Source organism: Chiloscyllium plagiosum, unplaced genomic scaffold, assembly GCF_037043375.1.
Source record: "Chiloscyllium plagiosum isolate Xiang-an unplaced genomic scaffold, Cpla_swu_hap1 HiC_scaffold_5, whole genome shotgun sequence".
Taxonomy (NCBI): Eukaryota; Metazoa; Chordata; class Chondrichthyes; order Orectolobiformes; family Hemiscylliidae; genus Chiloscyllium; species Chiloscyllium plagiosum.
Genome location: NW_028270143.1, coordinates 136,632,042 through 136,649,655, shown reverse-complemented (window position 1 = coordinate 136,649,655; position 17,614 = coordinate 136,632,042). Strand labels below are relative to the sequence as shown.

The following is a 17,614-nucleotide window of genomic DNA, read 5'->3' as shown; positions in this document are numbered from 1 at the left end:
TCTCTGTCTGCGTCTCTCCTGTTTCTCTCTCTCTCTGTCTGCGTCTCTCCTGTTTCTCTCTCTCTCTGTCTGCCTCTCTCCTGTTTCTCTCTCTCTCTGTCTGTGTCTCTCCTGTTTCTCTCTCTCTGTCTGCCTCTCTCCTGTTTCTCTCTCTCTCTGTCTGCGTCTCTCCTGTTTCTCTCTCTCTCTGTCTGCCTGTCTCCTGTTTCTCTCTCTCTCTGTCTGCGTCTCTCCTGTTTCTCTCTCTCTGTCTGCGTCTCTCCTATTTCTCTCTCTGTCTGTGTCTCTCCTGTTTCTCTCTTTGTCTGACTCTCTCCAGTTTCTCTCTCTCTCTGTCTGCCTCTCTCCTGTTTCTCTCTCTCTCTCTGTCTGCCTCTCTCCTGTTTCTCTCTCTCTCTGTCTGCGTCTCTCCTGTTTCTCTCTCTGTCTGCGTCTCTCCTATTTCTCTCTCTGTCTGCGTCTCTCCTGTTTCTCTCTCTGTCTGCCTCTCTCCTGTTTCTCTCTCTGTCTGTGTCTCTCCTATTTCTCTCTCTGTCTGTGTGTCTCCTGTTTCTCTCTCTCTCTCTGTCTGCGTCTCTCCTATTTCTCTCTCTGTCTGCGTCTCATCTGTTTCTCTCTCTGTCTGCGTCTCTCCTGTTTCTCTATCTGTCTGCGTCTCACCTGTTTCTCTCTCTCTGTCTGCCTCTCACCTGTTTCTCTCTCTCTCTGTCTGCGTCTCTCCTGTTTCTCTCTCTCTGTCTGCGCATCTCCTATTTCTCTCTCTCTGTCTGCGTCTCTCCTGTTTCTCTCTCTCTGTCTGCGTCTCTCCTGTTTCTCTCTCTCTCTGTCTGTGTCTCTCCTGTTTCTCTCTCTCTGTCTGCCTCTCTCCTGTTTCTCTCTCTCTCTGTCTGCGTCTCTCCTGTTTCTCTCTCTCTCTGTCTGCGTCTCTCCTGTTTCTCACTCTCTGTCTGCGTCTCTCCTATTTCTCTCTCTGTCTGTGTCTCTCCTGTTTCTCTCTTTGTCTGACTCTCTCCTGTTTCTCTCTCTCTCTGTCTGCCTCTCTCCTGTTTCTCTCTCTCTCTCTGTCTGCCTCTCTCCTGTTTCTCTCTCTCTCTGTCTGTGTCTCTCCTGTTTCTCTCTGTCTGCCTCTCTCCTGTTTCTCTCTCTGTCTGTGTCTCTCCTATTTCTCTCTCTGTCTGTGTGTCTCCTGTTTCTCTCTCTCTCTCTGTCTGCGTCTCTCCTGTTTCTCTCTCTCTCTGTCTGCATCTCATCTGTTTCTCTCTCTCTCTGTCTGCCTCTCTCCTGTTTCTCTCTCTGTCTGCGTCTCTCCTATTTCTCTCTCTGTCTGCGTCTCTCCTGTTTCTCTCTCTCTCTGTCTGCATCTCATCTGTTTCTCTCTCTCTCTGTCTGCCTCTCTCCTGTTTCTCTCTCTGTCTGCGTCACACCTGTTTCTCTCTCTCTCTGTCTGCGTCTCTCCTGTTTCTCTCTCTCTGTCTGCGTCTCTCCTGTTTCTCTCTCTCTGTCTGCCTCTCTCCTGTTTCTCTCTCTCTTTCTGCCTCTCTCCTGTTTCTCTCTCTCTCTGTCTGTGTCTCTCCTGTTTCTCTCTCTCTTTCTGCGTCTCTCCTGTTTCTCTCTCTCTCTGTCTGCCTCTCTCCTGTTTCTCTCTCTGTCTGCGTCTCTCCTGTTTCTCTCTCTGTCTGCGTCTCTCCTATTTCTCTCTCTGTCTGCGTCTCTCCTATTTCTCTCTCTGTCTGCGTCTCTCCTGTTTCTCTCTCTCTCTGTCTGCGTCTCACCTGTTTCTCTCTCTCTCTGTCTGCGTCTCTCCTGTTTCTCTCTCTCTGTCTGCCTCTCTCCTGTTTCTCTCTCTCTCTGTCTGTGTCTCTCCTGTTTCTCTCTCTCTGTCTGCCTCTCTCCTGTTTCTCTCTCTCTCTCTGTCTGCGTCTCTCGTTTCTCTCTCTTTCTGTCTGCCTCTCTCCTGTTTCTCTCTCTGTCTGCGTCTCTCCTGTTTCTCTCTCTCTGTCTGCCTCTCTCCTGTTTCTCTCTCTCTCTGTCTGCCTCTCTCCTGTTTCTCTCTCTGTCTGTGTCTCTCCTGTTTCTCTCTCTGTCTGCCTCTCTCCTGTTTCTCTCGCTCTCTGTCTGCGTCTCTCCTGTTTCTCACTCTGTCTGCGTCTCTCTTGTTTCTCTCTCTGTCTGCGTCTCTCCTGTTTCTCTCTCTCTCTCTCTCTCTGCGTCTCTCCTGTTTCACTCTCTGTCTGCGTCTCTCCTGTTTCTCCCTCTCTGTCTGCGTCTCTCCTGTTTCTCTCTCTGTCTGCGTCTCTCCTGTTTCTCTCTCTGCGTCTCTCCTGTTTCTCACTCTGTCTGCGTCTCTCCTGTTTCTCCCTCTCTGTCTGCGTCTCTCCTGTTTCTCTCTCTGTCTGCGTCTCTCCTGTTTCTCTCTCTCTCTCTCTCTCTGCGTCTCTCCTGTTTCACTCTCTGTCTGCGTCTCTCCTGTTTCTCCCTCTCTGTCTGCGTCTCTCCTGTTTCTCTCTCTGTCTGCGTCTCTCCTGTTTCTCTCTCTGCATCTCTCCTGTTTCTCCCTCTCTGTCTGCGTCTCTCCTGTTTCACTCTCTGTCTGCGTCTCTCCTGTTTCTCCCTCTCTGTCTGCGTCTCTCCTGTTTCTCTCTCTGTCTGCGTCTCTCCTGTTTTTCTCTCTCTCTCTGTCTGCGTCTGTCCTGTTTCTCTCTCTCTCTGTCTGCGTCTCTCATGTTTCTTTCTCTCTCTGTCTGCCTCTCTCCTGTTTCTCTGTCTGTCTGCGTCTCTTCTGTTTCTCTCGCTCTCTCTCTGCGTCTCTCCTGTTTCTCTCTCTGTCTGTGACTCTCCTGTTTCTCTCTCTGCGTCTCTTCTGTTTCTCTCTCTGTCTGCGTCTCTCCTGTTTCTCTCTCTCTCTGTCTGCGTCTCTCCTGTTTCTCCATCTCTTTGTCTGCGTCTCTCCTGTTTTTCTCTCTCTCTGTCTGTGTCTCTCCTGTTTCTCTCTCTCTCTGTCTGCCTCTCTCCTGTTTCTCTCTCTCTCTGTCTGCCTCTCTCATGTTTCTTTCTCTCTCTGTCTGCCTCTCTCCTATTTCTCTCTCTCTCTGTCTGCCTCTCTCCTGTTTCTTTCTCTCTCTGTCTGCGTCTCTCCTGTTTCTCTCTCTGTCTTCGTCTCTACTGTTTCTCTCTCTGTCTGCGTCTCTCCTGTTTTTCTCTCTCTCTCTGTCTGCGTCTGTCCTGTTTCTCTCTCTCTCTGTCTGCGTCTCTCATGTTTCTTTCTCTCTCTGTCTGCCTCTCTCCTGTTTCTCTGTCTGTCTGCCTCTCTCCTGTTTCTCTCTCTCTCTCTGTCTGCGTCTCTCCTGTTTCTCTCTCTGTCTGCCTCTCTCCTGTTTCTCTCTATGTCTGTCTGGGTCTCTCCTGTTTCTCTCTCTCTCTGTCTGCCTCTCTCCTGTTTCTCTCTCTGTCTGCGACTCTCCTATTTATCTCTCTGTCTGCGTCTCTCCTGTTTCTCTCTCTCTCTGTCTGGGTCTCTCCTGTTTCTGTCTCTCTCTGCCTGCCTCTCTCCTGTTTCTCTCTCTGTCTGCGTCTCTCCTGTTTCTCTCTCTGTCTGCGTCTCTCCTGTTTCTCTCTCTGTCTGCCTCTCTCCTGTTTCTCTCTCTGTCTGCGTCTCTCCTGTTTCTCTCTCTCTCTGCGTCTCTCCTGTTTGTCTCTCTCTGTCTGCGTCTCTCCTGTTTCTCTCTCTCTCTCTCTCTGCGTCTCTCCTTTTTCTCTCTCTGTCTGCGTCTCTTCTGTTTCTTTCTCTCTGTCTGCGTCTCTCCTGTTTTTCTCTCTCTCTCTGCATCTCTCCTGTTTCTCTCTCTCTCTGCATCTCTCCTGTTTCTCTCTCTCTCTGCGTCTCTCCTGTTTCTCTCTCTGTCTGCCTCTCTCCTGTTTCTCTCTCTCTCTGCTTTCTCTCTATGTCCATCCACCCTTCTCCCCTTTGTCTCGCTCTCTTTCCCTCTCCCTCCCTCTCCCTCTCTCTCACACACTCAGTGCTTTCACTCCGGATTGTTTAATTACATGCTGTTTGCTGTTCGCCTCATGGGGGTCCAGTTGGCACTGCATCTGAATGACCTGGGAAATGGAGAACAATGAATGTTTCACCACCACCCAGACCATAATACCCAACACACACACCACCCAGACCGTAATACCCAACACACACACCACCCAGACCATAATACCCAACACACACACCACCCAGACCGTAATACCCAACACACACACCACCCAGACCATAATACCCAACACACACACCACCCAGACCATAATACCCAACACACACACCACCCAGACCATAATACCCAACACACACACCACCCAGAGCGTAATACTCCACACACACACCACCCAGACCATAATACCCAACACACACACCACCCAGACCATAATACCCAACACACACACCACCCAGACCATAATACCCAACACACACACCACCCAGAGCGTAATACTCCACACACACACCACCCAGACCATAATACCCAACACACACACCACCCAGACCATAATACCCAACCCACACACCACCCAGACCGTAATACCCAACACACACAACACCCAGACCATAATACCCAACACACACACCACCCAGACCGTAATACTCCACACACACACCACCCAGACCGTAATACCCAACACACACACCACCCAGACCGTAATACTCCACAGACACACCACCCAGACCGTAATACTCCACACACACACCACCCAGACCGTAATACCCAACACACACACCACCCAGACCATAATCCCCAACCCACACACCACCCAGACCATAATACCCAACACTCACACCACCCAGACCATAATACCCAACACTCACACCACCCAGACCATTATACCCCACACACACACTACCCAGACCGTAATACCCAACACACACACCACCCAGACCATAATACTCCACACACACACCACCCAGACCATTATACCCCACACACACACCACCCAGACCATAATACCCAACCCACACACCACCCAGACCATAATACCCAACACACACACCACCCAGACCATAATACCCAACACACACACCACCCAGACCATAATATTCAACACACACACCACCCAGACCATAATACCCAACACACACACCACCCAGACCATAATACCCAACCCACACACCACCCAGACCATAATACACAACCCACACACCACCCAGACCATAATACCCAACACACATACCACCCAGACCGTAATACCCAACCCACACTCCACCCAGACCATAATCCCCAACCCACACACCACCCAGACCATAATCCCCAACACACACACCACCCAGACCATAATACCCAACACACACACCACCCAGACCATAATACCCAACACACACACCACCCAGACCATAATACCCAACACACACACCACCCAGACCATAATACCCAACCCACACACCACCCAGACCATAATACCCAACCCACACACCACCCAGACCATAATACCCAACCCACACACCACCCAGACCATAATACCCAACACACACACCACCCAGACCGTAATACCCAACACACACACCACCCAGACCGTAATACCCAACCCACACAGCACCCAGACCGTAATACCCAACCCACACAGCACCCAGACCATAATACCCAACACACACACCACCCAGACCATAATATTCAACACACACACCACCCAGACCATAATAGCCAACACACACACCACCCAGACCATAATACCCAACACACACACCACCCAGACCATAATACCCAACACACACACCACCCAGACCATAATATTCAACACACACACCACCCAGACCATAATAGCCAACACACACACCACCCAGACCATAATACCCAACACACACACCACCCAGACCATAATACCCAACCCACACACCACCCAGACCATAATACCCAACACACACACCACCCAGACCATAATCCCCAACCCACACACCACCCAGACCATAATAGCCAACACACACACCACCCAGACCATAATACCCAACACACACACCACCCAGACCATAATATTCAACACACACACCACCCAGACCATAATAGCCAACACACACACCACCCAGACCATAATACCCAACACACACACCACCCAGACCATAATACCCAACACACACCACCCAGACCATAATATTCAACACACACACCACCCAGACCATAATAGCCAACACACACACCACCCAGACCATAATAGCCAACACACACACCACCCAGACCATAATACCCAACACACACACCACCCAGACCATAATATTCAACACACACACCACCCAGACCATAATACCCAACACACACACCACCCATACCATAATACCCAACCCACACACCACCCAGACCATAATACCCAACACACACACCACCCAGACCATAATCCCCAACCCACACACCACCCAGACCATAATAGCCAACACACACACCACCCAGACCATAATCCCCAACCCACACACCACCCAGACCATAATAGCCAACACACACACCACCCAGACCATAATCCCCAACCCACACACCACCCAGACCATAATACCCAACACACACACCACCCAGACCATAATACCCAACACACACACCACCCAGACCATAATATTCAACACACACACCACCCAGACCATAATACCCAACACACACACCACCCAGACCATAATACCCAACCCACACACCACCCAGACCATAATACCCAACACACACACCACCCAGACCATAATCCCCAACCCACACACCACCCAGACCATAATAGCCAACACACACACCACCCAGACCATAATACCCAACACACACACCACCCAGACCATAATCCCCAACCCACACACCACCCAGACCATAATACCCAACACACACACCACCCAGACCATAATACCCAACCCACACACCACCCAGACCGTAATACCCAACACACACACCACCCAGACCATAATACCCAACACACACACCACCCAGACCATAATATTCAACACACACACCACCCAGACCATAATCCCCAACCCACACACCACCCAGACCATAATACCCAACCCACACACCACCCAGACCATAATACCCAACACACACACCACCCAGACCATAATCCCCAACCCACACAGCACCCAGACCATAATCCCCAACCCACACACCACCCAGACCATAATACCCAACCCACACACCACCCAGACCATAATCCCCAACCCACACACCACCCAGACCATAATACCCAACACACACACCACCCAGACCATAATCCCCAACCCACACACCACCCAGACCATAATACCCAACCCACACACCACCCAGACCATAATCCCCAACCCACACACCACCCAGACCATAATACCCAACACACACACCACCCAGACCATAATCCCCAACCCACACACCACCCAGACCATAATACCCAACACACACACCACCCAGACCATAATACCCAACACACACACCACCCAGACCATAATACCCAACCCACACACCACCCAGACCATAATACCCAACACACACACCACCCAGACCATAATACCCAACCCACACACCACCCAGACCATAATACCCAACACACACACCACCCAGACCATAATCCCCAACCCACACACCACCCAGACCATAATACCCAACACACACACCACCCAGACCATAATACCCAACCCACACACCACCCAGACCATAATACCCAACACACACACCACCCAGACCATAATACCCAACACACACACCACCCAGACCATAATACCCAACCCACACACCACCCAGACCATAATACCCAACACACACACCACCCAGACCATAATACTCCACACACACACCACCCAGACCATAATACCCAACCCACACACCACCCAGACCATAATACTCCACACACACACCACCCAGACCATAATACCCAACCCACACACCACCCAGACCATAATACTCCACACACACACCACCCAGACCATAATACCCAACACTCACACCACCCAGACCATAATACCCAACACACACACCACCCAGACCATAATACTCCACACACACACCACCCAGACCATAATACCCAACCCACACACCACCCAGACCATAATACTCCACACACACACCACCCAGACCATAATACCCAACCCACACACCACCCAGACCATAATACCCAACCCACACACCACCCAGACCATAATACTCCACACACACACCACCCAGACCATAATACCCAACCCACACACCACCCAGACCATAATACTCCACACACACACCACCCAGACCATAATACCCAACACACACACCACCCAGACCATAATACCCAACACACACACCACCCAGACCATAATACTCCACACACACACCACCCAGACCATAATACCCAACCCACACACCACCCAGACCATAATACTCCACACACACACCACCCAGACCATAATACCCAACACACACACCACCCAGACCATAATACCCAACACACACACCACCCAGACCATAATCCCCAACCCACACAGCACCCAGACCATAATCCCCAACCCACACAGCACCCAGACCATAATCCCCAACCCACACACCACCCAGACCATAATCCCCAACACACACACCACACGTACCATAATAACACAACCCTCCACCACCACCCTCTGTCTTCTACCTTTGAGCCAGTTCTGTATCCAAATGGCCAATTCTCCCTGTATTCTGTGAGATCTAACCTTGCTAATCAGTCTCCCATGGGGAACCTTGTCTAAAGCCTTACTGAAGTCCATATAGATCACATCTACTACTCTGCCCTCATCAATCCTCTTTGTTACTTCCTCACAAAAAAACCAACAAGTTTGTGAGACATGATTTCCCACACACAAAGCCATGTTGACTATCCCAAATCAGTCCTTGCCTTTCCAAATACATGTACATTCTGTCCCTCAGGATTCCCTCCAACAACTCGGTGGCTCAGTGGTTAGCACTGCTGCCTCACAGGCATACACGCACGCACACACACACACACACACACACAGACAATAGGTGCAGGAGTAGGCCATTCAGCCCTTCGAGCCTGCACCACCATTCAATATGATCATGGCTGATCATCCTTAATCAGTATCCTGTTCCTGCCTTATCTCCATAACCTTTGATTCCACTATCCTTAAGAGCTCTATCCAACTCTTTCTTAAATGAATCCAGAGACTGGGCCTCCACTGCCCTCTGGGGCAGATCATTTCACACAGCCACCACTCTCTGGGTGAAGAAGTTTCTCCTCATCTCTGTCCTAAATGGTCTACCCCGTATTTTTAAGCTGTGTCCTCTGGTTCGGCACTCACCCATCAGCGGAAATATGTTTCCTACTGCCGGAGTGTCCAATCCTTTCATAATCTTATATGTCTCAATCAGATCCCCTCTCAGTCTTCTAAACGCAAGGGTATACAAGCCCAGTCGCTCCAGTCTTTCAGTGTAAGGTAATCCCGCCATTCCAGGAATTGACCTTGTGAACCTACGCTGCACTCCCTCAATAGCCAGAATGTCTTTCCTCAAATTTGGAGACCAGAACTGCACACAGTACTCCAGGTGTGGTCTCACCAGGGCCCTGTACAGCTGCAGAAGAATCTCTTTGCTTCTATACTCAATCCCTCTTGTTATGAAGGCCAGCATGCTATTAGCCTTCTTCACTACCTGCTGTACCTGCATGCTTACCTTCATTGACTGGTGTACAATAACACCCAGATCTCTTTGTACTGCCCCTTTACCTAAATTGATTCCATTGAGGTAGTAATCTGCCTTCCTGTTCTTGCTACCAAAGTGGATAACCATACATTTATCCACATTAAACTGCATCTGCCATGCATCTGACCACTCACCTAACTTGTCCAGGTCACCCTGGAATCTCCTAACATCCTCATCACATTTCACCCTGCCACCCAGCTTAGTATCATCAGCAAATTTGCTAATGTTATTGCTGATACCATCTTCTATATCATTAATATATATTGTAAAAAGCTGTGGTCCCAGCACTGATCCCTGCGGTACCCCACTGGTCACTCCCTCCATTCCGAAATACACAAACACAGACACACATGCCCACATACACCACATACATGCACCCACATACAGACACTCCACACACACGCGCACACACACATACACCCACATGCATAGAGACAGACATGCACACGCACGTGTGTACACAGCCACACACACACCCACACAGTGTGCCAGCAATGCCCGCTCCCCCCCTCCCACTCCATCAGACAGTGCGACCAGTCTGGAGCCCCTGCAGACACTTCCTCACCTTCCTGGTTTCCTGCTCATAATGCTCTACGATCGGAGATTTCACCAGGTCCGGGACCTCAGGGGGATGGACGTGTGTCCAGAACAAATGATGTGGGCGATTGGAGGAAAAATTCATCAAAGGGTAGATCCCATTCCTGGAAAAGAGAGAGGTGGAGAGAGAGTGTGAAACAAGAGAGAGAGAGACAGAATGAGTCAGAGAATGAGAGAGACAGAGAGAGACAATATGAGAGAGAGTGAAAGACAGAGAGAGAGAGAGAGCATGGGTGTTCCACATCAGTCAGCCAGAGAGAGAGGGAAGTGTTTGTGAGAGGGACACTGAAGGAAGACAGAGAGTGGGATCATGCTGAGCTGTCAGTGTTGCCTGTCACCCCAGGAATCACGGAGAGTCCTGGACTATCTTGTTCAATCGACAGTCCATTAAAGATCATTCCAGGCCAGACACTGCCCCAATTGACAGCAGCCTCTCGCTCTCGGTCATAAAGATGCTGAGTCTGCTTCAGATTATGCAGCAAATCCTGAACCCCCCGTGTTCACAATCACCATCAATGACGTGGGGATTAAATATAATACTCGTTTGTGGATGAGATAGAATTCATTGGGAATGTGAGTGTGAGGGAATGCAGGGAGACCTGAGGAAGATTTGGACAGATTGGCTGAGTGGCTAAGAACATGACCATGGGAAGGGCTGATGTCTGAAGGAACGTGGGTGCCCCTTGTCGATGACTCGGTCAAAGTTAGTCAGCAGGCACAAGCAGGAAGCAAATAGAGCCATAGAGATGTACAGCACGGAAACAGACCCTTCGGTCCAACCTGTCCATGCCGACCAGATATCCCAACCCAATCTAGTCCCACCTGCCAGCACCCGGCCCATATCCCTCCAAACCCTTCCTATTCATATACCCATCCAAATGCCTCTTAAATGTTGCAATTGTACCAGCCTCCACCACATCCTCTGGCAGCTCATTCCATACACGTACCACCCTCTGTGTGAAAAGGTTACCCCTTAGGTCTCTTTTATATCTTTCCCCTCGCACCCTAAACCTATGCCCTCTAGTTCTGGACTCCCCAACCCCAGGGAAAAGACTTTGTCTATTTATCCTATCCATGCCCCTCATAATTTTGTAAACCTCTATAAGGTCACCCCTCAGCCTCCGACACTCCAGGGAAAACAGCCCCAGCCTGTTCAGCCTCTCCCTATAGCTCAAATCCTCCAACCCTGGTAACATCCTTGTAAATCTTTTCTGAACTCTTTCAAGTTTCACAACATCTTTCCGATAGAAAGGAGACCAGAATTGCACGCAATATTCCAACAGTGGCCTAACCAATGTCCTGTACAGCCGCAACATGACCTCCCAACTCCTGTACTCAATACTCTGACCAATAAAGGAAAGCATACCAAACGCCTTCTTCACTATCCTATCTACCTGCGACTCCACTTTCAAGGAGCTATGAACCCGCACTCCAAGGTCTCTTTGTTCAGCAACACACCCTAGGACCTTACCATTAAGTGTATAAGTCCTGCTAAGATTTGCTTTCCCAAAATGCAGCACCTCGCATTTATCTGAATTAAACTCCATCTGCCACTTCTCAGCCCATTGGCCCATCTGGTCCAGATCCTGTTGTAATCTGAGGAAACCCTCTTCGCTGTCCACTACACCTCCAATTTTGGTGTCATCTGCAAACTTACTAACTGTACCTCTTATGCTCGCATCCAAATCATTTACGTAAATGACAAAAAGTAGAGGGCCCAGCACCGATCCTTGTGGCACTCCACTGGTCACAGTCTGAAAAACAACCCTCCACCACCACCCTCTGTCTTCTACCTTTGAGCCAGTTCTGTATCCAATGTAGAGGACAATGGAGATAGAGCTGGAGAATGGGACAGGCTGGGTAAATATTCCAGGACATGATGGGCTGAATGGCCTCCCTCCATCCTATAAAATTCCCTGATTCTAAAACAGTCTTTGGGAAGGAGCATCAGGAATGCAGACACTGGGCTAACGGGAAGATTCTTGGGAGTGTAGCTGAGCAGAGAGATCTCGGTGTCCATGTGCATAAATCCCTCAAAGTTGCCACCCAGGTTGATGGGGTTGTTAAGGAGGCATACAGTGTGTTCGCTTTTATTGGGAGAGGGACTGCATTTCGGAGCCACAAGGTCATGCTGCAGCTGTACAAATCTCTGGTGCAGCCGCACTTGGAGTATTGTGTACAGTTCTGGTCACCGCATTATAAGGAGGATGTGGAAACTTTGGAAAGGGTGCAGAGGAGATTTACTAGGATATTGCCTGGTATGGAGGGAAGGCTGAGGGACTTGAGGCTGTTTGCGTTAGAGAGAAGGTTGAGAGGTGACTTAATAGAGACATATAAGATAATCAGAGGGTTAGATAGGGTGGACAGGGAGAGGCTTTTTCCAAGTATGGGGACGGCAAACACGAGGGAACACAACTTTAAAGTGAGAGGGGATAGGTATAAGACAGATGTCAGAGGTAGTTTCTTTACTCAGAGAGTAGTAAGGGTATGGAATGCTTTGCCTGTAACGGTAGTAGATTCGCCAAGTTTAAGTGCATTTAAGTCGTCATTGGACAGGCATATGGACGTACATGGAATAGTGTAGGTGGGATGGGCTTCAGATTAGTATGACAGGGCGGCGCAACATCGAGGGCCGAAGGGCCTGTACTGCGCTGTAATGTTCTGTGTTCTAGTCTCTTGTACTGATTAGCCATTTACAAAAACTCACTTCACATCCTCCAGGAATTTGTCCAGTTCCAATGGGGAGACGTGGGAATATCTGGAAGAGAGGAAACACCATCAGAAAGTCCCAAACCCCAGAGAACAGCAGAAAAGGCAGCAGAGGCTGTCAGTCACAAACACAAACTGGATTGCTTCAAAAGCTCATCTTGGAGAGAAATCAGAGTTCACAGTTTGGGTCCACTGACCCTCCGTATTCGGATTTCTCTCCCCTGATGCTGTCAGACCTGCTGAGCTTTTCCAGCAATTTCTGTTTTTGTGTCAGTGAATGGGAAGCAGATTCCTACAGCCCGGATTTCCACTGACCCTTCGCCACCCCCGGTCGGTCAGTGAGTGACCCTGGTCGGTCAGTCAGTGACCCCGGTCGGTCGGTCAGTGAGTGACCCAGGACGGTCAGTGAGTGACCCAGGTCGGTCAGTCAGTGACCCCAGTTGGTCGGTCAGTGAGTGACCCAGGTCGGTCGGTCAGTGACCCCAGTCAGTCAGTGAGTGACCCTGGTCGGTCAGTGAGTGACCCAGGTCGGTCGGTCAGTGACACGGGTCGGTCGGTCAGTGAGTGACCCACGTCGGTCAGTGAGTGACCCAGGTCGGTCGGCCAGTGACCCCGGTCAGTCAGTCAGTGAGTGACCCAGGTCGGTCAGTGACCCCGGTCGGTCAGTGAGTGACCCCAGCCGGTCGGTCAGTGAGTGACCACGGTCGGTCGGTCAGTGACCCCGGTCAGTCAGTCAGTCAGTGACCCCGGTCGGTCGGTGAGTGACCCAGGACGGTCAGTGAGTGACCCAGGTCGGTCGGTCAGTGACCCCAGTCGGTCAGTCAGTGAGTGACCCAGGTCGGTCGGTCAGTGACCCCGGTCAGTCAGTCAGTCAGTGACCCAGGTCGGTCGGTCAGTGACCCTGGTTGGTCGGTCAGTGAGTGACCACGGTCGGTCGGTCAGTGACCCCGGTCAGTCAGTCAGTGAGTGACCCAGGTCGGTCGGTCAGTGACCCCGGTCAGTCAGTCAGTGACCCCAGTCGGTTAGTCAGTGACCCCGGTCAGTCAGTCAGTGAGTGACCCAGGTCGGTCGGTCAGTGACCCCGGTCGGTCGGTCAGTGAGTGACCCTGGTCGGTCAGTCAGTGACCCCGGTCGGTCAGTGAGTGACCCCAGTCAGTCGGTCAGTCAGTGACCCAGGTCGGTCGGTCAGTGACCCCAGTCGGTCGGTCAGTGAGTGACCCAGGTCGGTCAGTGAGTGACCCAGGTCAGTCGGTCAGTGACCCCGGTCGGTCGGTCAGTGAGTGACCCAGGTCGGTCGGTCAGTGACCTTGGTCAGTCAGTCAGTGAGTGACCCAGGTCGGTCGGTCAGTGACCCCGGTCAGTCAGTCAGTGACCCCAGTCGGTCAGTGACCCCGGTCGGTTAGTGAGTGACCCCAGTCGGTCGGTCAGTGAGTGACCCCAGTTGGTCGGTCGGTCAGTGACCCCAGTCAGTCAGTCAGTGACCCCAGTCGGTCAGTCAGTGACCCCGGTCAGTCAGTCAGTGACCCAGGTCGGTCGGTCAGTGACCCCGGTCGGTCGGTCAGTGAGTGACCCAGGTCGGTCAGTGAGTGACCCAGGTCGGTCGGTCAGTGACCCCGGTCAGTCAGTCAGTGAGTGACCCAGGTCGGTCAGTGACCCCAGTCGGTCAGTGAGTGACTCCAGTCGGTCGGTCAGTGAGTGACCACGGTCGGTCGGTCAGTGACCCCGGTCAGTCAGTCAGTGACCCAGGTCGGTCGGTCAGTGACCCCGGTCGGTCAGTCAGTGACCCCGGTCGGTCGGTCAGTGACCCAGGTCGGTCGGTCAGTGACCCCGGTCGGTCGGTCAGTGAGTGACCCAGGTCGGTCAGTGAGTGACCCAGGTCGGTCGGTCAGTGACCCCGGTCAGTCAGTCAGTGAGTGACCCAGGTCAGTCAGTGACCCCGGTCGGTCAGTGAGTGACCCCAGTCGGTCAGTCAGTGACCCCGGTCAGTCAGTCAGTGACCCCAGTCGGTTAGTCAGTGACCCCGGTCAGTCAGTCAGTGAGTGACCCAGTTCGGTCGGTCAGTGACCCCGGTTGGTCGGTCAGTGACCCCGGTCAGTCAGTCAGTCAGTGACCCAGGTCGGTCGGTCAGTGACCCTGGTTGGTCGGTCAGTGAGTGACCACGGTCGGTCGGTCAGTGACCCCGGTCAGTCAGTCAGTGAGTGACCCAGGTCGGTCGGTCAGTGACCCCGGTCAGTCAGTCAGTGACCCCAGTCGGTTAGTCAGTGACCCCGGTCAGTCAGTCAGTGAGTGACCCAGGTCGGTCGGTCAGTGACCCCGGTCGGTCGGTCAGTGAGTGACCCTGGTCGGTCAGTCAGTGACCCCGGTCGGTCAGTGAGTGACCCCAGTCAGTCGGTCAGTCAGTGACCCAGGTCGGTCGGTCAGTGACCCCTTTCGGTCGGTCAGTGAGTGACCCAGGTCGGTCAGTGAGTGACCCAGGTCAGTCGGTCAGTGACCCCGGTCGGTCGGTCAGTGAGTGACCCAGGTCGGTCGGTCAGTGACCTTGGTCAGTCAGTCAGTGAGTGACCCAGGTCGGTCGGTCAGTGACCCCGGTCAGTCAGTCAGTGACCCCAGTCGGTCAGTGACCCCGGTCGGTTAGTGAGTGACCCCAGTCGGTCGGTCAGTGAGTGACCCCAGTTGGTCGGTCGGTCAGTGACCCCAGTCAGTCAGTCAGTGACCCCAGTCGGTCAGTCAGTGACCCCGGTCAGTCAGTCAGTGACCCAGGTCGGTCGGTCAGTGACCCCGGTCGGTCGGTCAGTGAGTGACCCAGGTCGGTCAGTGAGTGACCCAGGTCGGTCGGTCAGTGACCCCGGTCAGTCAGTCAGTGAGTGACCCAGGTCGGTCAGTGACCCCAGTCGGTCAGTGAGTGACTCCAGTCGGTCGGTCAGTGAGTGACCACGGTCGGTCGGTCAGTGACCCCGGTCAGTCAGTCAGTGACCCAGGTCGGTCGGTCAGTGACCCCGGTCGGTCAGTCAGTGACCCCGGTCAGTCAGTCAGTGACCCAGGTCGGTCGGTCAGTGACCCCGGTCGGTCGGTCAGTGAGTGACCCAGGTCGGTCAGTGAGTGACCCAGGTCGGTCGGTCAGTGACCCCGGTCAGTCAGTCAGTGAGTGACCCAGGTCAGTCAGTGACCCCGGTCGGTCAGTGAGTGACCCCAGTCGGTCAGTCAGTGACCCCGGTCAGTCAGTCAGTGACCCCAGTCGGTTAGTCAGTGACCCCGGTCAGTCAGTCAGTGAGTGACCCAGTTCGGTCGGTCAGTGACCCCGGTCGGTCGGTCAGTGAGTGACCCTGGTCGGTCAGTCAGTGACCCCGGTCGGTCAGTGAGTGACCCCAGTCAGTCGGTCAGTCAGTGACCCAGGTCGGTCGGTCAGTGACCCCGGTCGGTCGGTCAGTGAGTGACCCAGGTCGGTCAGTGAGTAACCCAGGTCAGTCGGTCAGTGACCCCGGTCGGTCGGTCAGTGAGTGACCCAGGTCGGTCGGTCAGTGACCTTGGTCAGTCGGTCAGAGTGACCCCGGTCGGTCGGTCAGTGAATGAACCCAGTCGGACGGTCAGTGAGAGTGACCCCAGTCGGTCAGTCAGTGAGTGACCCCGGTCGGTGAGTGACCCCAGTTGGTTGATCAGTGAGTGACCCCGGTCGGTGAGTGACCTCAGTTGGTCAGTCAGTGAGTGACCCTGGTCGGTGAGTGACCCCAGTTGGTTGGTCAGTGAATGACCCCGGTCGGTGAGTGACCTCAGTCGGTCAGTCAGTGAGTGACCCCGGTCAGTCAGTGAGTGACCCCAGTCAGATGGTCAGTGAGAGTGACCGCAGTCAGTCAGTGAGTGACCCCGGTCAGTCGGTCAGTGAGTGACCCCGGTCGGTCGGTCAGTGAGTGAGTGACCCCAGTCGGACGGTCAGTGAGAGTGACCCCAGTTGGTCAATCAGTGAGTGACCCCAGTTGGTCAGTCAGTGAGTGACCCCAGTTGGATGATCAGTGAGAGTGACCCAGGTCGGTCGGTCAGTGACCCCGGTCGGTCGGTCGGTGAGAGTGACCCCAGTTGGTCAGTCAGTGAGTGACCCCAGTCGGTCAGTCAGTGAGTGACCCAGGTCGGTCGGTTAGTGACCCCGGTCAGTCGGTCAGTGAGTGACCCCAGTCGGTCAGTCAGTGAGTGACCCAGGTCAGTCGGTCAGTGAGTGACCCCGGTCGGTCAGTGAGTGACCCAGGTCGGTCGGTCAGTGAGTGACCCAGGTCGGTCGGTCAGTGAGTGACCCTGGTCAGTCGGTCAGTCAGTGAGTGACCCAGGTCGGTCGGTCAGTGAGTGACCCCGGTCGGTCAGTCAGTGAGTGACCCAGGTCGGTCAGTCAGTGAGTGACCCAGGTCGGTCGGTCAGCGACCTTGGTCAGTCGGTCAGAGTGACCCCGGTCGGTCGGTCAGTGAGTGACCCCAGTCGGACGGTCAGTGAGAGTGACCCCAGTCGGTCAGTCAGTGAGTGACCCCGGTCGGTGAGTGACCCCAGTTGGTTGGTCAGTGTGTGACCCCGGTCGGTGAGTGACCTCAGTCGGTCAGTCAGTGAGTGACCCCGGTCAGTCAGTGAGTGACCCCAGTCGGATGGTCAGTGAGTGACGCAGGTTGGTGAGTGACCCCAGTCGGTAAGTGAGTGACCCCGGTCAG

General features: G+C 53.0%; 1 protein-coding gene across 1 annotated transcript in view; it reads right to left on the bottom strand.

Moving 5' to 3' along the window:
* Window positions 1–4,005: 4,005 nt before the first annotated feature.
* The window catches only part of LOC122547322 (nuclear receptor-binding protein 2-like), a 318,269-nt gene continuing 304,660 nt past the window's right edge, over window positions 4,006–17,614 (bottom strand). The window contains exons 10-12 of the mRNA XM_087987776.1: window positions 12,928–12,978; window positions 10,189–10,324; window positions 4,006–4,098 (exon numbers count right to left, since the gene is read on the bottom strand). Coding sequence (XP_087843902.1) covers window positions 4,006–4,098; window positions 10,189–10,324; window positions 12,928–12,978 — 280 coding nt within the window. The remainder of the gene's footprint in view (window positions 4,099–10,188; window positions 10,325–12,927; window positions 12,979–17,614) is intronic.